The sequence below is a fragment of the Manis javanica genome, chromosome 18 (genome assembly GCF_040802235.1).
Source record: "Manis javanica isolate MJ-LG chromosome 18, MJ_LKY, whole genome shotgun sequence".
Taxonomy (NCBI): Eukaryota; Metazoa; Chordata; class Mammalia; order Pholidota; family Manidae; genus Manis; species Manis javanica.
The window spans coordinates 21,474,411-21,501,911 of record NC_133173.1 but is presented as its reverse complement, the minus strand read 5'-3'; the positions used below and the strand labels follow the sequence as shown (position 1 = coordinate 21,501,911).

At 43.3% G+C, this 27,501-nt stretch overlaps 1 protein-coding gene across 3 annotated transcripts in view; it reads right to left on the bottom strand.

Annotated features, from left to right (window-relative positions):
• Positions 1-27,501, bottom strand: part of GABRG3 (gamma-aminobutyric acid type A receptor subunit gamma3) — a 602,876-nt gene that overhangs the window by 533,285 nt on the left and 42,090 nt on the right. For all 3 annotated transcript variants that reach the window (XM_073227090.1, XM_037016602.2, XM_037016603.2), the window contains exon 3: positions 20,404-20,471. In XM_073227090.1, coding sequence (XP_073083191.1) covers positions 20,404-20,471 — 68 coding nt within the window. The remainder of the gene's footprint in view (positions 1-20,403; positions 20,472-27,501) is intronic.

Below are 27,501 nucleotides of genomic sequence, written 5' to 3'. Positions count from 1 at the left end.
TAATGCACAGCTATTTGAAACACAGAAAGGAAGTCTCACGGCTCTTTTTGCAGTGCTGGAATATACAGGAATGAGCTAGAGAGACGCTGAGGAAAAAGAGATCATTTTAAGAGATATACAAGGACTTGGGGCCCTCCTGCCTGTACCCTCCTACCTGTCATCATTCTGAAATCTAAACTCTCTACAGTGCTCAAGTCAAGCTAACACACACTACCTGCGCTGACACAGAAAACATACTTACCATCATCATTTGCAGAGGAAGAGGCGGAAGCTCTGATCCAAAGTTAGCCAAGGTTCCCCTGTGCACTGAGAACTAATTGGACCGTTGGTGGGGACTTAGTTTTGCTCGAAGTGAAGAGGAGGTCACTCTGTAGAACGCACACCTGGGCACGGGCCGTGGGCCACCGGCCACTTGCATTTGGTTCCCTGTCTCTGCGAAGATTCTGGAAACACTGACTTCATGAGTCTCTGTGAGGACTAAATGAGATACTATGGACAGATGGTTTAGCAGGGATTGGGAACGCAGATGCTAGTTCCTTTCTCTTTCTCCTTTACTGAATGTACATCTGCTTTTGATAGGGTAAAGTAAGGTGACTGCTGACATCCCTTGATACCCAGCAATTTCAACAGATTTATGGCTTTGTGCTCTAGCCGAAAGCTGTTTAAATTGATTGTTGCCAAAGCATATATCATTTCATTCATTCTAAGCAGTTTATCTAACAGTAAACGCTAGGTGACCCCAGAAGGGAAATGGGTAGGGAGACACTATCAGGCTGTGTGCAAACCAATGAGGGACCGACACTCTGAAGTCTGCTCCTCTGCTCAGAGCTGGGGGCTCCGTCCGCTCTGGGTGTCTGGGGTGTGCCATGCAGCACTTCGCGTGAGAGCCTTGCACCTGCGTCTCCCTCCTGCTCAGGATGCCCTAATGCCAACCGCAAGCCTCCCACCAACCCCACCCGCTCTAGTTAACTTCAGCTCTTCCCTTCAGCTCTCATGAGTACCTCAAGGAACACTCCAGTGATCTCTGACCTAGACCAAGCTCCGTTAAAACACTGCTTCAAAGCTGCTCATTCCATTTCTTAAATAACTCATTCTCAGTTCGTATAATAATCCATGTGATTACTGTGTGAATTAATAACCACCACATCTCCTAGGCTTTATCACCTTGACTTTAGAGAGCATGTCTAGCTTTGCTCCTATCACAGTGACTGGCACAGAGCTGGTGTGTGGCCATTAGCTTCTAAAACATCTCCCAAAAATCTCCGCACCCTGGTGTTCCAGCCTGGGAGGAAACCCACTCCCACCTCCACTTTCCTGTGAGTTGGACCTAGTGACAGGCTCCTGACAAACAGAATAAGGCAGAGTAATGGGGTGTCACTTCCAGATTTATTATAAAATATTGCCTTTTATGCCCCCTCTACTCTCTTTTCCCTCCTTCTTTCTTTCTAGCTGTCTGTCTGTCCCCTGGTGAGACCTGTGTGGCAGGAACTGGGGGAGGCTCTGGGAAAGGGCAGCAAGGAACGGACACCCTCAGTGCAGAACGGAGTCCTGCTGATGGCCAGGTGAGTGGCTGGAAGCGGACTGAGAGCCCCTGGGGAGTCTGCAGACCCAGCTGCACCTGTAGCCTGTGAGACCTTGGAGCGGAGGCCAGCCACACCTGCCCAGGCTTCTGACGGCAAGAAATGGGCCATTTTAAGATGCTGAGTGCCAAGATGCTAAGTTACACAGCAGCAGATGACTAGCCCATACTGAACTGCACAGTCTTAACTTGATGAAGTTTACAACCAAACAACAGGAAAATAAATGTGGAGTTTTCGGAGTTGTAGAACAAAGGGTCTTACCAAAATCAATTCAATCAACAGTTCTGCCAGAGTTTTGCTACAGAAAACTTTACTGAAGAGGTGGTCAGTATTAGGGGGACTAGAAAGATGGAAATATTTCTGTCAAGCAGAAGGAGCTTCCAGGCAGTGGAAGGCGCACACACAAGACAGTCGGATCAGTTGGGACAAAAGATAATTATTCAGCATTTGCTAAAGGACAGTCACTGAACCAGGGGCTGCGGCACAAATGCAGGACCCCCATCTTTAATGGCTTGTGACTGAATACAACACCCAGACCTACCTAGAGAAAGTCGACAATGATATCTTCTAAGTGTCTAACGCACATCTGGACAGGGCTTTGTGGCCACACCGGGGAGAGGCCCCTGCCCAGCTGTGTGATGGCAGAAGACTTCTCAGGAGAGACAGGACAGTAAGAATTATACAGACAAAGAGGAGCTGAGCATTACCGCTGGAGTCAATGGCACCAGACAAGGGACAGAGTCCCAAGTCCCTTGTAGAGAGGCTGACATCCACAGCAAGGGGCTTGGGGTGGAGCCCAGATGCAGAGGGAACTACTAAGAGGATTTGAACGGGTGGCTGTGAGGAGTGGCTGGGACCCAAGCTGGGGAGTCTCCTGCGGTGCCAGCCAGCCGGACTCGGCGTGTGTTGGGCATAGTGGAGGGCAGGGAGAGGTACCAGGGCGGTACCCAGGGAAGGTGAGCCAGCCAGAGTCACACAGCCACCCAAGAGGAGCAATGGGGCTTCCCTGAAAATTCCCAGCTAAGGGCTGTTTGGCTCACACTGCCCGTTCTGGAAGGGGATGCAGCCACCATGGCAAGGGAGGATGGTAGAGGAAGTGGCTGACCTTGAGAGCAGCGGTGGGGGGGAAGGGGCTACAGCCTCCTAGGTCGGGGGTTTTCAGACTGCACTCCACAGGCTGCGGGAGATGGCGGGAAGGAGCCAAGCAGCTCGGCTCCAGCGCCCTCCTCCTGCTGCACCAGAGAAGTGCAGACTTTCACCCATTTTATCTATAGGGGTTCTGTGTGAGAATTTAGGAAACAAGGGGGGATGTAGCACTGCTCTGCTGAGGCTCTAGTCCTGGTGAAAATCAATGCATAATGAGGTCTCCCACCAGCACATGTGGGCGGGGGACACAGAGGGGCCCACCAGCATGCTGTGTCCTCACACACAGACCTGGTCCTGCATGGAAACCAAGAAGGGCGAGTCTGGACGGACAAGTTAGGAACTTGCTAACTGAAGGGTACTTACCAGAGCCGCACAAGGCTTAGGAAGGAGTCAGAAATCACCTCTGCAGCTTAGATTTAAAAAGACAACTCACTAAAATACTCAAATTACAGATTTATTTCAATAAAGAGCAATGTGTATGGTGTATAGCATGTGAAGTTCTCTGTCTTCAGCAGCTTTTAGTCCATCAAACACTGCTAGAGATAGAGATTTTTAGTAGATATTACCAAAAACGCTGCTTGAATATTGGACGATGGAAGAGTTTTCACACACCAGGGCACGTCACAGAAAGGTCAGCTCCTCACAGAGACGGGGTCTTGATGGACAGTTTCATCGGGACAGTTATTCAGAGAAGGTTGGACAATATTAGGAGAAAGAATTCATAGGGTCACTTCTTTATCTCATGTAAGTTCCCTACAAATGCTTAAAGCTTATTTGCTTTCCTCATTTGAATGTCTTTCTCGAAATCTGTAACTTGTTAACTTTGAAGCCAAAAAAAACCAGGAAAACAGTGTTTTCCTGCTTTCTTTGATAACTCCAATTCATTTTCACTTCCTTGCAGAGCTCCAAGGACACGTGTACCTTTAGACTTGGGTATATGAAGGAGAAGGATGGGGCACATTAGGAAGTCTAGAAACAAAAGGCGAGTGATTTCAATTCATTGACAAAATGAGTTGTTGGTAGGAAATTTTAAAAGAACTTCTGTATGATAAAATCAAATGTCCTCTTTGTGCCATAGCCTCATAAAATCACAAGACGTCAGCTTTGGGAGAGGCCAGAGAGGTTCCTGTGTACACGTGTCCTCTCCCAGCAATGTCCCCAGCACCTGGTTCCCGCGAACACCCTCCCACCCCATGACCCAGGAGCAGCAGGCCCTGCCCAGCCAGGGCGAGCGTGCAACCTGCCTGTCCCAGCATTTGTCTTGTTCCCGTTCTGTCCTCTCACGGAATTTCGCACTGGTGGTCAGAGAAACAGGGGGCAGTGCAGTTCGGGCAGACTAGGGTGTGTCTCCGGAGCCCGGCGGTGGCGTACGCAGCGAGCGGCAGTGGGTCGGCGGCACCCCGGTCCAGACCCGCACCTCGTCCCGACAGGCTGTGCCGTACTGTGCAGCCGTGTGGGGCAAGCCGACCCAGGGGCAGGGCCACGGCCAGTGGGCAGCCACAGCGCCAGGCAGAGGCGTGGTGGAGGCACGGGGAGGGAAGCCGAGCCGGACAAAGGGAGGACAGCCGGGAAAGCTAGGACGGCGTCCGAAGGAGGAAGGACTTCCCGGGGGGACGGAACAACAAGCGGGTTCCCTTGGTGAGTGGCTACACAGGTGTAGGGGCCTCCACACTGCGGTTACAGGGGAGGTTTAGGCCTCGATGGCAGCGTCCTTAGACCACCAATGTCCTCACGAACGGCAGCCCCCCACGAGGTGTGTGCGAAGGTCAGCCGGCACCCCTGCACGCCTACGAGGTCTGGTGATTATTTCAAAAAAGGCCTCAGAAACATGGCTCTGCCTGGCAAAAGGCTGTAAATAGTTGACAAAAGAAAAAATCTATGCCTTTCTGACAGACAAAATGCACAATTAAACAGCGGGCCTTGCTTAAAGTCGAGGGTCACCCGCCCTCCTGTGCCTCCCTCTGTATTCAACTCAAGAATCCCATGGGTCTATAATATGCCTTGTGGTTCAGCTCCTACTAAGTATTTTCATTCCCAAAAGGGGATAATTGGAGAGACCACGCTGGCCCCTGGAGACCACCACGTCCTCATCCATCCATTACAGAGCAGCTGCAGAAATGACCTGAGAAACGTCAGCAAGTCACCAAACTTTGATGTCCTTTATTAAGCTTTCTCTCCTTTTGGAAAAGCATGGCAATTTTTACCCATCGTCGTGCAGCTGTCTTACCTTCCATAATTTATCAAATATCATTGATATTGGCTTTGTGTTCACATTGGCAAACTTCCTCAGGATCCTAGAATCAGGACTGGTGAAGAGTAGGACACGTGCATTTAAAATAAACAACTTCTCTTTGATTTCAGAGTAGAATTAACTCTTAATGTTTATTACACTTTTCACAAAACTGTAGACTCTTACTGATCCTCCTGTGTGTGCACAAAACTGTGGGAAATCACAGCAGGACACACAGAAAGTGCAGTTTCTGGGCCCTGACCTCCGGAAGCCCTTTACATGTAGCATATACATATAACATGTCATATACACTGTATGGAACGTGGAGATGGATGACATGGGTGACACAACTGAGCACTTTGTTGCTACTGTTTTCTTGCAACAGTAGCTAAAGAAAGGGATCAGCTGAATGCTGGTGGCGCTTCCCTTTGGTGGGTGTCTTCTGGAGTGTGGGAAGACATTGATGTGAGCTCTCAAAAGTGAATGTAATCTTCATAGAAATAAAAACTGGGTTGTCATTCCAGGAGAGCAGTAGGGTGAGCAGAGGCGTGGGACAGGAAAGGGAATCTGGGGCGTCAGCATGCCCCAGGCATCCCATTTCTGAGAGCAGGCATATAGGGGGGCAGGATGTGGCTGGAGGCAAGTCATGGAAAACCTTTGGGGCAGGCTTAGGACGCTTCCTCTGCAGGCACCTGGGACCCACACAAGGTGGTTCTTCCTGAGCAGAGGAGCAGTGAACTGAGACCCACCTCCAGGAAGACAGCCAGGGCAGCTGAGTGAGGGCCGTATGGGAGAGACAGGATGTTTCACACAGTAAAGCCAATTAGGAGACTATAAAGTAGCTCAGGCAAAACATGAAGTGAGCCTGAATAGAGAGCACAAAATGTTAGAGATGCAAATAAACAAAATAGCTAAGGGAGCAAAGCTCGAAGGGGGCAGAGGAGAGCAGTCAGGGCAGGAGGAGGCTGAGCCTGCGAGGACCCTCTGCTGGGGCAAGGCTGGACAAGGACTAAGGGCTTGGAGAAAGGGGGCCCCAGAGGCTGTGGCAGCAGGGCTGCACGGGAGGGAGGGAATCACTGATGCCTCCACATGAACAAGGCTTTCTCCATGGACAGCCGGTCCTGGGAGCACAGAGGGAAGTCTGGCATCTTCTCCAAAGGCCACCTCTCTTGCTCATCTCCTCATTCTTCCTGAATAAGGAAGATAAACTAGTGTACCTTTCCCCCTTCCTCTAGACATAGCTCTGACATTTCTGCCCCCTGTATACCTCTGCTCTGCCCTCTGGAGAGTGAAATCTGGAGCACACCCGAATGGCTCCTCAGCATCACTTACACCCCTGACTGGGGGAGGCACAGGGGTCCTTCCCAAAGGGGGAAAGTTACAAGCAGGTTTCATGCAACTTCTGCTGTCCAGGCTATGCTGCCCACTCTACCTCAGGGACTGGCAGAAGCTGGAGGGTCGAGGGCAGTCAGCTCCAAGGAAGAGGGGCACAATGGCATCGCACCATGCCCGCCAGTAATGAGCACATTGCACTGGGACCAGGGCTGCCCAGAAGAGGGTCTCATAAGGGTCCATAACCTTTCCTCATCACACTCCTTTGCTACAAGTGGATGTCTAGTTTGGGGAGCACTGAGCCCCTGGTATAGAACACCGTGGTGGAGAGAGGCACCCTGACATACACCGGGTGCTCCCTGGGCACTTCAGGAAATTGACGGCTGCACAGCATAAGCACTGCCATGACAGTTGATTTGAAATAATGGTTGTGTTCATTTTCATGGAAAAGAAGTTGTTGGAGCATCAGACGCTTTGGTAGGGAAATGATCCCCAGTTATAGCACTGTGGCTTTAGGGAAATGGCTTTTAACTGACATGGTTTTGAATTCTGGCATCTTTTCCAGAAACCTAAATCATTCTACGCGGGTGCCCCTTGAGCTACATGGGTTTAAACTGTGTGGTTTTTACTTATACATGAAATTTTTTCAATAAATATGTTGGAAAAATTGTGGAGATTTGCCAGAATTTGGAAAATCATTTTCTTTATCTTACTTTATTAAAAGAATAGAGCATATAGTACATATAACACAAAAAGTATGTTACGTTATCACTAAGCCTTCTGGTCAACAGAAGGCTACTAGTAATTAAGTATTTTTGGAGTCAAAAGTTATCCATGGCCCAAACTCATTCTATGAAGCCAACATCACCCTAATACCAAAACCAGGCAAAGATCCCACCAAAAAAGAAAACTACAGACCAATATCCCTGATAAACATAGATGCAAAAATACTCAACAAAATATTAGCAAACCAAATTCAAAAATACATCAAGAGGATCATACACCATGACCAAGTGGTATTCATACCAGGGATGCAAGGATGGTACAACATTCGAAAATCCATCAACATCATCCACCACATCAACAAAAAGAAGGACAAAAACCACATGATTATCTCCATAGAGGCTGAAAAAGCATGTGACAAAATTCAACATCCATTCATGATAAAAACTCTCAACAAAATGGGCATAGAGGGCAAGTACCTCAACATAATAAAGGCCATATATGATAAAACCACAGCTAACATCATACTTAATAGCGAGAAGCTGAAAGCTTTTCCTCTAAGATCGGGAACAAGACAGGGATGACCACTCTCCCCACTGTTATTCAACATTGTACTGGAGGTCCTAGCCATGGCAATCAGACAAAACAAGGAAATACAAGGAATCCAGATTGGTAAAGAAGAAGTCAAACTGTCACTATTTGCAGATGACATGATATTGTACATAAAAAACCCTAAAGACTCCACACCAAAATTACTAGAACTAATATCGGAATTCAGCAAAGTTGCAGGATACAAAATTAACACACAGAAATCTGTGGCTTTCCTATACACTAACAATGAACTAATAGAAAGAGAAATCAGGAAAAAAATTCCATTCACAATTGCATCAGAAAGAATAAAATACCTAGGAATAAACCTAACCAAGGAAGTGAAAGACCTATACCCTGAAAACTACAAGACACTCTTAAGAGAAATTAAAGAGGTCACTAACAAATGGAAACTCATCCCATCCTCCTGGCTAGGAAGAATTAATATTGTCAAAATGGCCATCCTGCCCAAAGCAATATACAGATTTGATGCAATCCTATCAAATTATCAACAGCAGTCTTCAATGAACTGGAACAAAGAGTTCAAAAATTCATATGGAACCGCCAAAGACCCCGAATAGCCAAAGCAATCCTGAGAAGGAAGAATGAAGTGGGGGGGATCTCGCTCCCCAACTTCAAGCTCTACTACAAAGCCACAGTAATCAAGAGAATTTGGTACTGGCACAACAGCGCCACAGACCAGTGGAACAGAATAGAGACTCCAGACATTCACCCAAACATATACGGTCAACTAATATTCGATAAAGGGGCCATGGACATACAATGGGAAAATGACAGTCTCTTCAACAGATGGTGCTGGCAAAACTGGACAGCTACATGTAAGAGAATGAAACTGGATCACTGTCTAACCCCATAGACAAAAGTAAATTTGAAATGGATCAAAGACGTGAATGTAAGTCATGAAACCATAAAACTCTCAGAAAAAAACATAGGCAAAAATCTTAGACATAAACATGAGTGACCTCTTCTTGAGCATATCTCCCTGGGCAAGGGAAACAAAAGCAAAAATGAACAAATGGGACTATATCAAGCTGAAAAGCTTCTGTACAGCAAAGGACGCCATCAATAGAACAAAAAGGTATCCTACAGTATGGGAGAATATATTCATAAATGACAGATCCAATAAAGGCTTGATGTCCAAAATATATAAAGAGCTCACACACCTCAACAATCAAAAAGCAAATAACCCAATTAAAAAATGGGCAGACGAGCTGAATAGACAGTTCTCTAAAGAAGAAATTCAGATGGCCAACAGACACATGAAAAGATGCTCCATATCGCTTGTCATCAGAGAAATGCAAATTAAAAACACAATGAGATATCATCTCACACGAGTAAGGATGGCTACCATCCAAAAGACAAACAACAACAAATGTTGGCGAGGTTGTGGAGAAAGGGGAACCCTCCTACGCTGCTGGTGGGAATGTAAATTAGTTCAACCATTGTGGAAAGCAGTATGGAGGTTCCTCAAAATGCTCAAAATAGAAATACCATTTGACCCAGGAATTCCACTTCTAGGAATTTACCCTAAGATTGCAGCACTCCAGTTTGAAAAAGACAGATGCACCCCTATGTTTATCGCTGCACTATTTACAATAGCCAAGATAGGGAAGCAACCTAAATGTCCATCAGCAGATGAATGGATAAAGAAGATGTGGTACATATACACAATGGAATACTATTCAGCCATAAGAAGAAAAGAAAGCCTACCATTTGCAACAACATGGATGGAGCTAGAGGGTATTATGCTCAGTGAAATAAGCCAGGTGGAGAAAGACAATTACCAAATGATTTCACTCATATGTGTAGTATAAGAACAAAAGAAAACTGAAGGAACAAAACAGCAGCAGAAGCACAGAACCCTAGAATGGACTAACAGTTACCAAAGGGAAAGGGACTGGGGAGGATGGGTGGGAAGGGAGGGATAAGGGCGGGAAAAAAGAAAGTGGGCATTACGATTAGCATGTATAGTGTGGGGGGCACAGGGAGCGCTGTGCAACACAGAGAAGACAAGTAGTGATTTTACAGCATCTTACTATGTTGATGGACAGTGACTGTGAAGGGGTATGTGGGGGGGACTTGGTGAAGGGTGGAGCCTAGTAAACATAATGTTCTTCATGTAATTGTAGATTAATGACACCAAAATAAAAATAAAAATAAATTTAAAAAGTTATCCACAGATTGGATTTTTGACTGTGCAGATGTCAGCATCCCTAACCTCCTGTTCGTCAAGGGCCAACTGTAGTTTGAACTGACTTGAATGGCATCTGGACAGAACCCCAGATGAACCCACCCATTTCTTCTCACTCTCTTCTCTATTGTGGGTGCAACTGATTCCTTCCAACTCGTTCACAAGGCTAGGCCCATACATACCTATCTGTTTGTAAATACACACATGTATTCACACACACATGCCCAGCATCATCCTGGTAGTAGCTACTGTGAGAAGCACAGAGATGAGAAAGCAGCCTATGGCTCTGGGCCTCTCAAACATAAGTTCCCAGGATAAAAGTGTGCACTTCCTGTCAACACAGGCATTTAGTGTTCTCTGCCTGGCATTGTCCAAATTTGTTAGTGAAAGTGCTGCAGGTCCCACCCTCTGAAATCCACATGCTTAAATACTGCACCCACTCCCCATGTGGTTAAGCTGCTTCCCAGACTGCTTCATCCCTTCCTCCATCGTGCACCCCGCCCACTCACTGGCTGCAGTCTGCTCTGAGTCATGCATCTGCGTCACGTCGGGGCTGGGAGAAACACACATCCATGCCCCTGGGACTCTGAGTCCCAAGGGGGAGATGGAGCTGAAGGCAGGTGAACAACCATGTGGAGGGGCCCGGCCACCACAGCCACGGGGCTTCTGTGATGCAGGGAGCTCACCCTGACTTGGGGTTCATGCACCTGCTGGTCTCTCTCACAACATGAAGTTGGGTCTACTGGTCAGGAGGGGCTGACACACTGGGTGCACCTATGGGGAGACTGATATTCTCCCTCCAGCTGAATCTCTCTCAGCCTGGGGTTGCGCCTTGTGCCCCAGCCAGGTGCAATCCCACCTCCACTTACTCTGTGTGGGTGGTCTCCCGTGGAATGTTGACCCCGGACTCATCAGACTTTCTGGGACAAGGACACAGTATGAAACAGACCTAACAAGGAGGGCAGCTGTACAGAGGGATGCTACAGCCACCCCACGGACCTGTCAGGCAGCCCTGCTGTGACACTGGGTCCTGAGAGAGGGGGGAGGGTGGTGGGTGAACTCCTTGGCCAGCAGCAAGTCAGTGTGTCACACGGGAAGGGACAAACTCTTATGAATGACCAGAACTTGCAAAATATGGGACGAGCCTCATGCTGGTTCGCTAGAGATGCCATGGTGAAGCATCAAAGACCGGGTGACTCACACCGCGGAAATGTATTGTGTCACAGCTCTGGAGGCTGGAACCCAACATCAAGATGCCAACAGGGCTCGTGCCGTCCGAGGGCCATCAGGCAGAGTCCATCCCCGGCCTCCCCTGGCTTCGGGGTGCCTGCTGGCCATCTTCGGCTTGTAGATCTTCACCTTCCTCTACACACACAAGGTATTCTCCTTGTGTGTGTGTCTGTCTCCAGATTTTGCCTTTTTATAAGGACAGCAGTTTTACTGGATTAGGGCCCACCCTACTCCACCATGACATCATTTTAACTTATCTTATTACACCTGCAGGAACTCTATTTCCCAATAATGCCACATTCTAATATACTGGGGGAAAATCTCCAAGTACAAATTTGAGCTTGCTGGGGAAAGGGAGAACACAGTCCAAGCTGTGACAGGCCTCACGGACAGGATCTGCTAATGCCATCAGCTGCCTCCAGGGAACCAGGCAGGGAACTGGGGTATGGATGGCCTTTCAGACCTTTGCAGTCCAGCATTCTTTTTGAAAGGTGAGATACATAATTCACCTGTTTGGTATCTTTCATAGGTTTCCTCCTGAACCTCTAATAAAGTCCAAACACCTCACCAAAGCCCCCCCCTGAGCTGGCATGCTGAGCTCTCATATCTAAGCTCCCTCCACACTCATGAAAGGAAACCCTGTGTGGTCCCAACCACATGTTTAAATTCTTCCTGGATTTGGCCACAAACTGAAATAATAGTGTTCATATGTGTTCAGTGTTTTATGCCCCAGGAATTGAAGTTGTATAAACACCATAGTCTTATCTGTTCTTGTCACCCTTTGTCCTCAGCATTTGACAAGAGCAGGTGCTCAGAATATTTATGGGATTTTTATTCTGTGCCATTGACTTTTCCCATTCCTTAAAGCCTCCACGCAGTCATCGCCACATCTGGGATGTTCTATTTCTCAAATGCATACCCACCTCTAGCCCCAACACCGCTCTTCTGGCCCAGGACTCACCACTTCTCACCATGGACTTCGACAATGACCCTAACTTTTCTCCCTAACTCAATCTCTCCAGCCCCCACCACGGTGCTTCCCAGTGCTCCCAGCGGGATTTCTTGGAAAGATGCATGAGACCAACCACCCTTAGGAGGCAGAAATGGCACCTCTCTATGTGTAGAGACACACAGCATGACACAGCTGTCCTTCCACGCCTCAAACCCACCCCAGGTACACAGCAGAGTGAAGCAGACTGTAAATGGCTCCCTGTCTCCCGGCCAGCTGGGCCTGTGAGAGGCTGTGGGGTCTCACCACGGCCACACACAGGGAGACTTCCTTCAGACCCTCTAACACGATGACCCGATCTAATACTCCTTCAGAAAATGGCTTTTATATGCAACATAAAGAAGCCGCTCTTTATTCCAAGGTACATAATGTAGTCCATATTGTAAAGAATGAGGGATATCAGTTGTGAAATATCCAACCGAAATGGAAAACTTTAAGATGAAAAGAAAAATAAAAAGCTATTCATACAGTTGGAGGATTACTGTGCAAAATCATTGTTAAAAAAGAACAGATGCTTTATTATTATCACAGATATCTCAGTATTCTTAACTCGCTGAAAAGTTCACATGCATTCACACAATGGATATGAAAGTCCCATCTTACCCAGCAGCATGTCTAGTGACATTTTGAATAAAAATGGTGGAAAGTTCCAAGACACAGGAAGACAAAGAAAAGAAGACATGCTGTACAAGTTTGAAATACATTGGCTTTACATTTACAACATGCCTCTTGGCACAGCTCATACTGATTCCCTTTTACTTGTAAAGTGTGAGTGGTGGTCTATCATCTCGCACATGGACGGGCCTTTGAGATGTGACCTAAGTGTCCTAAACCTCAGCTCCATTAGCCAAGAGCCTGGGAGATGATGTTAACCACCTGCAGAGATTCACTGTCTGGGTTAAATTCTTGCAACTATGGAAGCACTGAAAAGCTGTTAGGTATAATATTATTAGAGAGTAAAGTGGATCTGTTAACTACTGAAACTGTGACCTAAAGACACGGCAAAGTATGTGGGTGTGCAGGATATGTATGTGCTCACACAGAAATATATACGAACAGGTGTGTATGTGAAGAGGCAGAGGATACAAATTTTATTCACTCACTCATTTTACAAAACCTTATCGGGGCCTCTGCACTGAACTGCAGGGGGATCAAAACGACTGCAGGTGTTGGCCTCAGAGACTCCGAGTCACCTGCTTTTAGACTGGGGCTCGTGGATCTCAGGCTTAAAAAGCCTTTACATGTCATCTTCTTTTTCACTCTTGGGGATCGATACATTTTTAAGTTTCAGAAATCATTCTCATTTATACTGTATGGCTCTTCCAATTGTACTTTATTGATTTACTTAATAATATATATATTTTAGATATAATCATTGTTTCTACTGATGTTAGCTTGGAAAGGGCTTTCTGTCTAGTGATGAAGCAAATCTCAAACACACAAGATTTATGTGTAAAAGTGTTATTTTTCATTTCTTAAAAGAATAGTAAAACTACACATAAGACCATCCTATTAGACACTCAGTAACAGACAAGCACTGTATTTGTCCAAGGCTGGCATTGCTAAAAGAAATACATCATTCACTTCCTTTAGTTTCCCTCAGAGTCATTTATAGGTAAACCCTGGACACAGTGGCCTCTGGCGGACTCCCTCCTCTTCACTAATCTGAAAGCATTTGGAGACAGTCCTAAAGCAGGGGCAAGAATCCCACAGTAAAGCTTCATTAGGGCTGTACTCTTGGCCCAAATTACTTCCTTACTATTAGCTATCAAAACATCTAAACTTAAAATCTCAAACCAAAGATGCATGGCTATGATGGGATAGCTTGTCATGGACCAACACTCTCACTAAGAACAAACAGAAAAGCTAGATAAAATGCACATTTAAAGAGTCTATTCAAAGGAGCCCAAAACTGAGGAGGTGGGCTCACCACGGCCGACCACCCTGCCCACACGCCCCCTCCTGCCCAGCAGATCTCTCCTGGAGGGGTGGTGCAGGGCATGGAGAAGCCAGGCGGGGAGACAGCCTGGGAAGCATGAAGAGCTGGGGGCAAACCGGGAGCGTGGTGCAGCTCAGGGGCCCTTACCGGAAGAGCCGAAACTTCAGGGAAAACGGATGGTGGGGGGGGAGTGAGCCAAATGCTGGTTTTCCCTCAGTGCACTGACTGACTAAGCTGCATAGAGAAGAGGTTAAAAAGCAGTTATAAAAATGACTTAAAAGTAAAAGCAGAAGATTCATCCATTTTATGGTGCCAGAAACAAAACCATTAGAGCAACCTTTTTGGAGTGCCACTGGTTAGCATTCCATGCCCTTGGCTGGGACTCCCGGGGCGCCATCCTCAAGCCTGGGGTGGTGGGGGACCAAACCAGGGCCCAGCTGAGCCTCAGGAGATGACAGCCAGCCCCGGCTGACCTCCGGATGTGTGACAAGGAGCACGTCCTGAAGCCTCTGCAAATTTCAGTACGCAATCAAAATCACCAGGCATACCAGAAAAACACGGCCAAGCCACCAGCACAGGCAATAGGAATGGCAGCATGGATGGCCAGACACTGCAGCTACCAGCCACGCTGAATGACTGATGTGTTCCAGGAAATAGATCACAGGATGGAGGATTTCAGAGGACTGACATCTATTAGAAACCATCCAATTAGAATTTTAGAAATAAAAAAAAAAGAGCAACTAAAATTAGGGACTCAACAGATGGCTTTGGCAGGTCACTAGACACAGGTGAGGAGGGAATCTGTGCTGAACAGTAAGTTGGAAGGTTCTTGCTGAACAGAAGCACAGAAAGTGGGGAGACAGAAAGAAGACCACAGCATAAGGGGCAAATGTGATGTGGGAGAAACGCTCAGCATCCATTAGACTGGAGTCCTAGAATGTGAAACGAGAGAGAGAACAGTGCAGTAGCATTTTTTAAAAATGGACATTTTTCAAAAACCAATGAGAACATTTTTCAAGAGCCTCTATCAAATGACAGATGCAAATGCCATCACGCAACTTAAGCAGGATAAATATAAAGAAAACCAAAATGAGTGTGGCACCATGTGCTGCAGCCCTCTTTGCCTTTGGCCTTTTCTGAGCTTAGATGCCTTCAGAGAAGTTTATGAAGGAATCACGGGCATCCTCCAGTATGCTGGACCTTTTTTGGAGTGGAATTTCCCTACCTCCCCTCTTGGGCTTGACTTTACCTCTTAAAACATCAGCCAAAAGCAAGAGAAGCAGGGTTGAAGTTCACAGACACCACTGCGAGGCTGATCGGCCCACGCTTCTGGTGATGTTTAACCTGTCCCACAGACCACACAGCCACCCCCTTAACTGTGGGTAGCTTACAGTCACAACCACTATTAGTCACGTCACAGTGACTCAACCACTGCATGTCCTGGATTTCCTCAGATGACTTAGTAGCAGATCTTTAAAAACAGGAAAAGAAGCCAGTCTTAAAAGGCTACATGCTACAGGGTTGACTTTCTGAAAAAGGCAAAACTACAGAGAGAGTAAAAAGATCAAAACATCAGTAGTTACAGGGCTTAGAAGGTAAGGATGAATAGGTAGAGCATAGAGGATTTTTAGGGCAGTGAAAAATACTCCAAATGATACAACCCTAGTGGATACATGTGATCATACATTTGTGAAAAAGCCACAGAATGTATACCACCAAAGGGCAGCCCTAATGTGAACTACGGACTTTAGTTCATAATAGTGTATCAATACTCATTCACTAATTGTAACACTTACCACTCTAATGCAAGATGTTTATAACATGAGAAAGTGTGTGTGTGTGTGTGTGTGTGTGTGTGTGTAGGTATATGGCAACTCTCTGTGATATCTGCCCAATTTTTCTACAAATTTAAAATTATGGTGTATGATATGTGACAGAGAAAGACAAATACCGCATAATCGTACTTGTGGAATCTGAAAATCTGAAACCATAGAAAAAGAGAGTAAAGTGGTGGTTTCCAGGCTGCGGGATGGAGAGATGCTGGTCAAAGGGTGCACACTTCCTTTAGTAAGTTCTGGGGGCCTAATCTACTGCATGGTGATTATAGGAAACATTGTACTATACATTTGAAAGTTGCTAAGAGAGTAGGTCTTCAAAGTTCTCACCACAAAAAAATTAAAAGGTCACAATGTGGGGTGATGTAGGTGTTGACTAACCGCATTGTGGTGATCATCTCACCATATACATCCAGTATGCCTATCCAATCAACATGCTGCACACCTGAAGCTTACACAATGTTCTATGTCCACTATATCTCTACAAAGCTGGGGAAAAAAATTAACTGCTCTAGAAACTAAAGTCTATTAATTTAATGTTTTTTCTCAAAAAGGAAAATGATCCTCGCACTAGAATTACCCTCAGCCTTTTCCACCTCAAGTTCCAAGTTAAATCTGTAACCCCACAGACGCCCCCACTGCATCCTTACACTGACAGCAGGAATGCAGTGGGTCACAGGCGCAACAGTCGCTCTGTGGTCCCATCTCCGTGAGCCTTAGCAGACTCATCATAAATAACTGGGAAAGGGCAATATCTTCCCCACCATGATCTTGTGAAGATCAAAGGAGATTAGATCAAGAGCACAGAATCAATATCAAAGCACTAGTGTTCTTTGTTCCTTTCCTAAAAGGCTGCTTACAGTGAACAGTCTCAAAAATAAAACTTATAAGCTCTCCTGTATGGCGTTGCCATGGTCCTGAAACAAACTATGAGCAATTTCTATGAGGATTTCTGCACATTTAGACAGGTTGTAACAGCAAAGACAGAAGATGTGATTAAAGCTTTATAAAAAAAGAGGGATTCTCCTCAACCCATCTCAACCACTTCCAAGCTCCTCAACAACTAGGTAAACAAGACAATGAAAATAAACCTGTTAAGTAATATATTGAAATGCAACTTCATTTTCATTTATCAGGGAGAATGTCTGAAACTGGATATTCAGTATTAATAATATCAGTAAAAGAAGCAGAAAAAGTCAGAGGGAGAGGAGGGGGAAGTTGTTGTTTTCTCTCCCTCCTTGACTGCTAAATGAGTATTTGGGAAAAGAGTCAAAACTTTATCAGGCTTTAGCTTTATGGTCAAAACCCCAACAAAAATTTACATCCTGAAATCCTCACACATCTCTAGATTGTGCATTGTTTCCATAATATACTCTTTGATTATTTTGGTCTCCCTCATATTCTTTTTATTACTATTATTGCTGACTCAATCCCCAATCCTCGCTTACACCGTCAGCTCTTCTTTTAAATTGCTTTTATTTTTCATGAGGTCCCCTTTGAAGAACTTTACATCCTTTTGAAATTGCGGTTGGTTTCCCAGGGTGGATGTAATGTATTCAGCAATGTGAGAAGAAGCCCTTTTATATCACTTTGACTTCTAAGCAAAGTGTTCAGAGTGCAAAGGTTAAAAATACTCATCCTTTATGAAGCAGCTGCTCAGAGAGCACATTTAGGGCAGTGAAACTCTTCTGCATGACAGTGTAATAGTGCATACACAAAAACTTTGGGCTTAAGCACATGATGATGTGTGTCAGCGTAGGTTCACTGACTGGTGCCTGACGTGGCCAGTGCATGTGGGGGCACTGGGGTTAGGGGAACCTTCTGAAAAATAGCAACTTGGAAGCCCCTGCCTCATGAGGTTTCTGAAGTCTCCCTTGGGACTGCTGGATATTCCCTCTGCTGGGTTGCTGGGCATTGAATCTGTCTTTGTTCTGGCCCCTCTACCGTTGGTTTGTTTATGGATCTGGACCAGCAACTCTCAGAGCAGGAAATGGGCCTTCATTCACCTTTGACCCACCAGCATCAGCACAGTGCATGACACTCAGCAGTTGAATGTCAAAAGTTCGCTGAAAACACGGAGATAGAGAAATTCACCCTAGAGAACTTAAGAATTAAGTATTTAAATATAGGTGAGTTTATGTAGACCTAGATATATTTTTTAAGAAAGCCCTGCCTACATCTATGCTTTGCTTAGCCCAGTTAAGTTGGAATCAGATATGGGAACAGCCTAGATGGCCAGCTCTGCTGAGAATAGACAATAAATATGCCTCTATTTCCAGAACAACGCATCTCCTATCATTCAGTTGCCCACGGTTGCCTAGATAGCTGCTGTCGTTTCACAAAATAAAGATAACCAACATTTACAAGTACACTGCAGTGGAGATATAGCCTAGGAAGAAAAACAATTGGACCAAATGAATTTTCAAGATACTCAGGGCATTTTTTAAAATAAGGGCTTAATTGGAAAAGCTTCCTACTCAATCCTAGCGGTTAAAGACCTAGCATTAATAATGTGCTGCATACGCCTCAGGACACACATGAAACTGAGGCTCATGGATTTTTCTCAGGTAAGGGACGTCTTCCATTGCCTCAGACCATTTTGACTGAGATCATACCTTACCCCTCGATGAAGGGGTTAGAGGTAATGATTTCAAATAACGATCTTAAATCATAATGCCAGCTCTGTGTTACGTATTTTGTTTTCATTTTTCTGTTAAAGGAAGGAAATGAGTCTCACTAGAGCTCTTACTGTATTTGAACTAATCTCATGAAATCTGACCCTGCACCCACATCAGATCAAAGTCAGGCTGCACAGCTCCCAAATGCCAAGGTGCATCTGGAGTCCACTGATGGATGCAGCCAGACACGTCATCTTCCAGGCCTTAGGCCCCGGCAGCCGCACCCTCCCCTGTGGCATTCAAACAGCATGTCAGTCTCATGTCAGTCTTGTTCCCCAGTCGGGTCACACGCCCTATCAACCTGCCTTTTGCGATGTACCCTCCCACGCTGTCCCACGCTGGCAGACTCCTGCCGATCAAACCCGTTTCAGATTGAGAAGACCTCACCAGAGAAATCCATTTCAATTGCTGCTAGCTTTCACAAGGGGGTAGGGGGGATGCCTGCCACCGGCAAGTCCTTATCACCCTGTGGGTGGCTGTCTCTTAGCTTCCTCCTCTGCAGCCTGTGATTTTTAGTCAGGACTTTCTATCAATTCCAATAGCAAAGCTCAATCGTGGACACAAAGATCTCAAAGTTATAGGAGTTCATGAAAATCCCTCCATACATAAATGCAAGCATCTGCTCCTAAAAGAGTGTTGTAACTATATATCTATGGAGGCACTTCTTTTTTAGAGTTAGAAAATAAAACTCCAGAATAAGATACAAATAAACAAGGAAGCGATTACTCTATGCAGTCATCTGAATAGTGGTTTATCAGGGAAAGGGAATGTTACCTTCACAATTTACCTGTCACAATGTGCAGCCCACTGGTTCACTTTTATTCACTTCACCTCTTTGCTAGTCTCCACCTCCAGCCTATGGAAGGCGTGGGGCATTTTTTAAAGTGAGTCACCCATAAATATAATTTTACCCCTACATGGAACCTTTATCTTATCAGAGAAAGGATGAACAATTTTAATATCTGGCAATGAAAAGAAATAATTTTGCTACTAATTCTGGAAGGTTATTTCCATCCACAGACACTGCAACAAAAGGAGAGCATTTAAATCAGCATTTTGGCAATGCACACCCTACCCCTCAACCTTACCCCAAATCCAGGGGCCAATGCGCAGCAATAAAGCACAGAGCTGTCTGCCAGCGTACAAGAGTCCCTGCTGTCCTGGGTCTACACGTGCAAGGGTTTGATCTTGGAATAATTTTACTCATTCCCTTGAGGAGGCACACATAGCACTTTTACACTAACATATTCTAACACTCCAACACTTTCCTAGCAGCTAAGCACTTTATACAGGGCAGGCCTTCCTTTACATTGCAAACAGTTACTTCTGGAGTTTCTGATGCTTATAAGTCTGTGAAAATACCCAAATCAGGGAAATAAAATACTTGATCCTATACATTCTTGTTAAAAAAAATTAAAAGGGCAATTTATTTACTCTCAAAGTTCAAACTGAAGACAGAAGTATAAGCTGGGTAATTTTATAACCTCTCCTGAGATGCAACAAAAGGCAAGTCTCTCAGTTGTTGAAAAAAATGAACTAGAAGTCAGAAAACTGTCACTTACATTCATCCTTAATATGAATGAGCTCAGATAGAACGAATGAATACATAACTGCAAATAATCGCACCTTAAAATTCCCAGATGGTAAATACATGTGTGGAGATGGTGGGCATGAGATACTTTTAATCATACAGCAGCATCTCACTGCTCATGTCATAAGTACTACTTCTTCGTTTTTACCCCACTTTTCAACATTTAAACTACCAATAAATGGTACAGATTTAATAAGTCAATACTGAATTTTAAATCTGCATGATAAATCTCAACCAGAAACCCACAACAATAATGTTGCAACAAACTGACGCAAAGACCAAGAGATCACAAAAGAAAATAGGTTCTTACCATGTTTATTGATGACACGGGACCAATGCTGTTAACATAGATGTCAACATCAATTACAGTTGGTTTTACTGTGGAGAAAAAAATACATGTGTGTTAATATTTTGCTCAGGAAAGACCAACAGAAAGACTATTCAACTTCCTTTAACTCATGCATTAACATCTTAAGGATTTGTTGGAAAGCTGTGGGTTTTCTTTGGGACTTGTTTTGTACCTTCGACTCAAACCTTGCTCATCTTTCTCTTTAAAATTCTCAAAGGAATATTGAAACTGTACCAACTAACTTCTCAGATCACAAAGGTATGAAACTAGAAATTAATTGTACAAAGCAAACAAAAAGCTCAGAAACACATGGAGACTTAACAACATGCTCCTAAATAGTCAATGGATCAATGACCAAATTAAAACAGAGATCAAGCAATATACAGAGACAAGTGAAAACAACAGCGCAAGGCCCCAACTTCCGTGGGAAGCAGTGAAGGCAGTTCTAAGAGGAAAGTACATAGCAATCCAGGCCTATTTTAAGAAGGAAGAACAATCCCAAATGAAGAGTCTAAAGTCACAATAAATAAAACTGGAAAAAGAAGAACAAATGAAGCACAGTCAGTACAAGGAGGGACATAATAAAGATCAGAGAATAAATAAATAAAATTGAGAAGAATAAAACAATAGAAAGAATTAACAAAACCAAGAGGTGGTTCTTTGAGAATATTAACAAAAAAGTAAGCCTCTAGCCATACTTATCAAGAGAAAAAGAGAGTCTACACACATAAACACAATCAGAAATAAGAAAGGAAAAATCACTACAGACATCACAGAAATACAAAGAATTATGAGAGAATACTACAAAAAATTATATGTTAAAAAATTGGATAACCTAGAAGAAATGGACAACTTTCTAGAAAAATACAACCTTCCAAGACTGACCAAGGAAGAAACAGAAAATCAGTGCAGACCAATTATCAGCGATGAAATTGTATCAGTAATCAAAAAACTACCCAAGAACAGAACTCACAGACAAAATGACTTCACTGCTGAATTTTATCAAACATTTAGAGACCTAACACCAATCCTCCTTAAAGTTTTCCAAAAAGCAGAAGAGGAGGGAATACTTCCAAATTCATTCTATAAGGCCAGCATCACTCTAACACCAAAACCAAAAAAAGATACCACAAAAAAAGAAAATTACAGACCAATAAGTCTGATGGACATAGACGCAAAAAGGCTCAACAAAATATTAGCAAAAAGAATTAAAAAATACATCAAAAAGATCATCCATCATGATCAAGTGGGATTCATTCCAGGGATGCAAGGATGGTACAACATTTTAAAGTTCATCAACATCATCCACCACATAAACAAAAAGGAGGACAAAAACCACATGATCATTTCCATAATGCTTAAAAGGCATTTGACAAAATTCAACAACCATTCATGATAAAAACTCTCAATAAAATGGGTATAGAGGGCAAGTACCTCAACATAATAAAGGCCATATATGATAAACCCACAGCCAACATCATACTTAACAGCGAGAAGCTGAAAGCTTTTCCTCTAAGATCGGGAATAAGACAGAGATATCCATTCTCCCCACTTTTACTCAACATAGTACTTGGAGGTCCTAGCCATGGCAATCAGACAAAACAAAGAAATACAAGGCATCCAGATTGGTAGAGAAGAAGTTAAACTGTCACCGTTTGCAGATGACATGATATTGTACATAAAAAACCCTGAGGAATCTACTCCAAAACTACTAGAACTACTATCTGAGTTGAGCAAAGTTGTAGGATACAAAATTAATACACAGAAATCTGTTGCTTTCCTATATACTAATGGTGAACTACCAGAAAGAGAAATAAGGAAAACAGTTACATTCACAATTGCATCAAAAAGAATAAAATTCCTAGGAATAAGTGAAAGACCTATACCCTGAAAACTACAAGACACTCTTGAGAGAAATTAAAGAGGACACTAGTAAATGGAAATACATCCCCTCCTCTTGGGTAGGAAGATTAATATTGTCAAAATGGTCATCCTGCCTAAAGCAATCTACAGATTCAATGCAATTACTATCAAAATACTGATAGCATTTTTCAACGAACTAGAACAAACAATTCTGAAGTTCATATGGAATCATGAAAGATCCCAAACAATCCTTAGAAGGAAGAATAAAGTGAAGGGAATTATGCTCCCCAACTTCTAACTCTACTACAAAGCCACAGTAATGAAAACAATTTGGTACTAGCGCAAGAACAGACCCATAGATCAATGGAACAGAATAGACAGCCCAGATATAAACCCACACATATATGGCCAATTAATATATGATAAAGGAACCATGGATATACAATGGAGAAAGGACAGCCTCTTCAACAACTGGTGTTGGCAAAACTGGACAGCTACATGTAAGAGAATGAAACTGGATTACTGTCTAACTCCATACATAAAGGTAAACTCGAAATGGATCAAAGACCTGAATGTAAGTCATGAAACCATAAATCTCTTAGAAGAAAACATAGGCAGAAATCTCTTGAATATAATAAACATGAGCAACTTTTTCATGAACATATCTGCTTGGGAAGGGAAACAAAAGCAAAAATGAACAAGTGGTACTACATCAAACTGAAAAGCTTCTGTACAGCAAAGACACCATCAGAAAAAAAATAAAATAAAAAAGGCATCCTACAGTATGGGAGAATATGTTCAGAAATGACATATCCCATAAGGGGTTGATATCCAAAATATATAAAGAAACTCTCACGCCTCAACACCCAAAAAGCAAATAACCCAATTAAAAATGGGCAGAGGATCTGGACAGACACTTCTCCAAAGAAGAAATTCAGATGGCCAACAAGCACATGAAAGGATGCTCCATATCACTAATCATTAGGGAAATGCAAATTAAAACCACAATGCAATATCAACTCAAACCAGTTAGGATGGCCAACATCCAAAAGACAAGAAACAACAAATGTCAGAGAGGATGTGGAGAAAGGGGAAGTCTCCTGCACTGCTGGCAGGAATATAAATTAGTTCAACCATTGTGGAAAGCAATATGGAGGTTCCTCGAAAAACTAAAAAGAGAAATACCATTTGACCCAGGAATTCCACTCCTAGGAATTTATCCTAACTAAACAGGATCACAGATTCAAAAAGACATATGCACCCCTATGTTTATTGCAGCACTATTTACAATAGCCAAAACATGGAAGCAACCTAGGTGTCCTCCAGTAGACAAAAGGATAAAGATGTGTTACATATACACAATGGAATACTATTCAGCCATAAGAAGAAACAACCATTTGCAACGACATGGGTGAAATAAGCCAGGTGGAGAAGGACAAGTACCAAATAATTTCACTCATCTGTAGAGTATAACAACAAAGCAAATACTGAAGGAACAAAACAATAGCAGACTCACAGAAACCAAGAATAGACTAGTGGTTACCAAAGGGAAAGGGGTTGGGGAGGGTGGGTGGGGAAGGGAGGGAGAAGGGGATTAAGGGGCATTATAATTAGCACACATAATAGAGGGAGACACAGGGAAGGAAGGCAAGTAGTGACTCTACAGCATCTTACTATGCTGATGGACAGTGACTGAAATGGTGCGTGGTGGGGACTTGATAACAGGAGAGAATATAGTAACCACAATGTTGCTCATGTGAAGCCTGAGCATAAGATTGCATATCAATGATACCTTAATAAAAAAAAAATTCTCAAAGGAAGAGAAATTCTTACATGCATTTAATAAGTCTAGAAAAACAGGACATTTATATACTGCAAGTTGAAAATCATAGATGACTATAAAGATAATCTAATATTTGTTAAGCTAATCGTATGGTAAAGAAAATATAAAAAGATAAAATATAAGACATTGCCTAAGTTACTTAATATCAAAGTTTTCTATGAAGCCAAAGCCCAGTGATGAGTAGCTCAGGGACAGTGCAGATTACTTATCCATAACCTGGCCACCTATCTACCCTTGCAAATGTCTGGAGAGCATGTACACCAAAGAATAAGCAATATTGATTTATTGTTATTTTTAAGACTTAAAGAGACATTGTTGTTATAACTTAAGGAAATATACACACATATCACAAAATTAAAATTCTACAACTCAAAAAAGAATAGCACTTTAGTAAGTGAAGGAATTATGGTTTCAATTATAAGGTCATAAAATGTATATACTGAGAAATTATAATATCTAACATTGTGCATCAGACATCAAATTGGCTCATTTTGCCTTAAAGAAAACCAGTTTCTCTTTCCTTGGCAGAGACCAGTAATGAGGTTGCTCAGACAGCTGACCCCCGAATCAGGGGCCTGCGTCCACTAAAAGAAAGGAGGCTCCCTTTCTGCAGCTCTCAGCAACAATGAGAGGAGGACAGTACCAATCTCAGAACATTTCTGCCCAAGAGGAACATGATCAAGACGCCTGAATCATTACACATAAAAGGGGTTGTTTCTATGGAAACAAGAGTGTTTGTATCTGCAATTATCTCAGTGAGCTTCTTTCAGTTTGGCGAAATACCTAAATCATTCAGAAATGGACTTCTGCACTCTACTTTTGGAACTGAGTGAGTGGCACTCCTGAGCTCACAGCGTCTTGTCATCTTGTGCATCCAGCAGTCTGCAGCCTAAGCTATGTTTCCCACACCCCCATGAAAATGAAGACAATGATCATGAATTTGAGGCATCTACTGTAACATCTGTCAGTACTACCGAGTCACATGAACTTCAAAGAGCTTTTGGCATTTTGAAAAACAGACCAACACATTTCTATGTACTATGCATAAAGTGCTTACATTTATAAAAGGATTATTCTTCAATAAGATTGAGCTTTGCTAACTACTAGGAATAGCAAGTAGCATCTTTCTTCAACTTAATTGGATTTAGCAAGTGTTCGGTCTCCAAACACTTGTCAAGTTAGACGACTGAGGACCTACTGTTTGCAAGAGACTTTTCTGGTTGTTTCACATATTTATTAGACTTGAGGCCTCCAGAGCTTTTACTCTCATTAAATGAAAAGGGCTTACAGACATAAAGCCTTAACAACCTGAAGTGGGAAGCGCCAAATGAGTGGTGAGCACAATTGCAGTGAAGGTGTTAAGAGATAAGAGTTTGGAATAAACATATACACACATGCATGTGCACACAAAACCTAGGGGAAAATTAACTGTTTTAAGCAAATTCTCTTTTAATCAGCATCATGCTAAAGTAAAAGGAGAATTTAGGAAAGTGGCTCAGGAAGTAAATAGGAGACAGGCAGCTCAAATTTATAATTCAATGATTCGAGATTAAGCCCTGACAAATGATGTCACTAGGGTGCCAAGACCATTCAATGGGGAAAAGGACAGTCTTTTCAACAAAGGATGCTGGGCAAACAGGATATCCACATGCAAAAGAATGGAATTGGACCCTTACCTTACATGATATACAATTAACTCAAAAAGGGTCAAAGACTTAAAATTAAGACCTGAAATTACAACATTCTTGGAAGAAAACAAAGAGGAAAGTTTCATGATATCTGATTCGGCAATAATTTCGTGGATATAACACCAAAAGCATGGGCAACAAAAGAAAAAAATCAATGAATTGGACTATACCAAAATTATAAATTTCTTTGCATCAAAAGACACAATCAACAAAATGGAAAGGCAATCCATGGAATCTGAAAAAACATTTGCAAATCATATGTCTGATAAGTGGACAATATACAAAATATAAAAAATAACTCCTACAACTCAACAACAAATAAGCAAACAATCTGATTTTAAAATGACCAAAGTACTTAGACATTTCTCCAAAAAACATAAACAAATAACCAATAAGCACATGAAAAGATGCTCAACATCATTTGTCCCCAGGGAAATGAAAATAAAACTATAATGAAATACTATTTCACTCCCATTATAATGGCTACTACTACAACAAAGCAGAAAGTTAAAAATGTTGCAAGAATGGAAAATTGGAACCCTTGCACACTGCTGGTGGGAATGCAAAATGATGCAGCTTCTATGGTGAATTGAAAAGTATGGCGGTTCATCAATAAGTTAAATATAGAATTACCATATAACCCAGCAATCCCACTCCTGGGAATTTACCTAAAGGAATTAATAGCAAGGACTCAAACATTTATTTGTACACCCATGTTCATAGCAGCATCATTCACAATAAACAAAAGGCAGAAGCAACCCTCATACTCAGGAAGGGATAAGGGATAAGTGGGTAAACCAAATGTAGTATATACAAGTGGAGTATTGTTCAGTTTTAGAAAGGAAGGGGTTTCTGACCGTTTTGCATTCTTTTATCTGATGGTTAGTCAGGTGTGTCCACAAGAGAAGAGGTGCAGAAAAACAAAGTTTATTATACTCACAGGTCCTAGATGCAGGAAGGATGCCATACAGGACCACGTGGAAAAGACATCAGGCTGGTCAGGAGGAAGAAGACAGGGCAAGATGGTGGTGATGGTGGGGGGGCAGTTAGGCTGTGACCTTAACTGGGGTTTCTTAAGAGGCACAGCAGGCCTGGTAAACAGCTAGGATTGGCTAGTTTGAATAATTCCTGTGGGCTTTGGGCTACAGGGGTGATCTCTAGTGGCCTGGTGCCCGGCCCTGGGATGGCTAAGACAGAAGAATATTGCCTCCTGGGGCTTGGGGCCAGACAGAGGAGTCATGGCTCTGGACAGGTCAGTTCGCATGGCAAAGGCGTATTCTTGGCTGGCCCTTTGCTGCCTCTAAGAACTGACTAATCCTGGGAAGGGCGGTGTCTTCCTAGCCAGAAAGGGTTTTTAAGACATTGAAACATCACAACATACAGAAATTACAATCATACATACACATATATGCATGTAATTTTAATATACACATATTTATACACACCCATAATACGCTGACACATATCAACATGGATGGAACCTGAGGATATTATACTAAGTGAAATAAGTGTGTCACAAGGGGTAGATGCTTTACTATTCCAAGGACATGAGGTACCTAGACTAGTAAAATTCATACAGTAGTAGATTAGTGGGCTGGGGGAGGGGTGAATGGGGGTGGCTGTTTCAATTCTGCAAGATAAAAAAGAGTTCTGGATATGGATGGT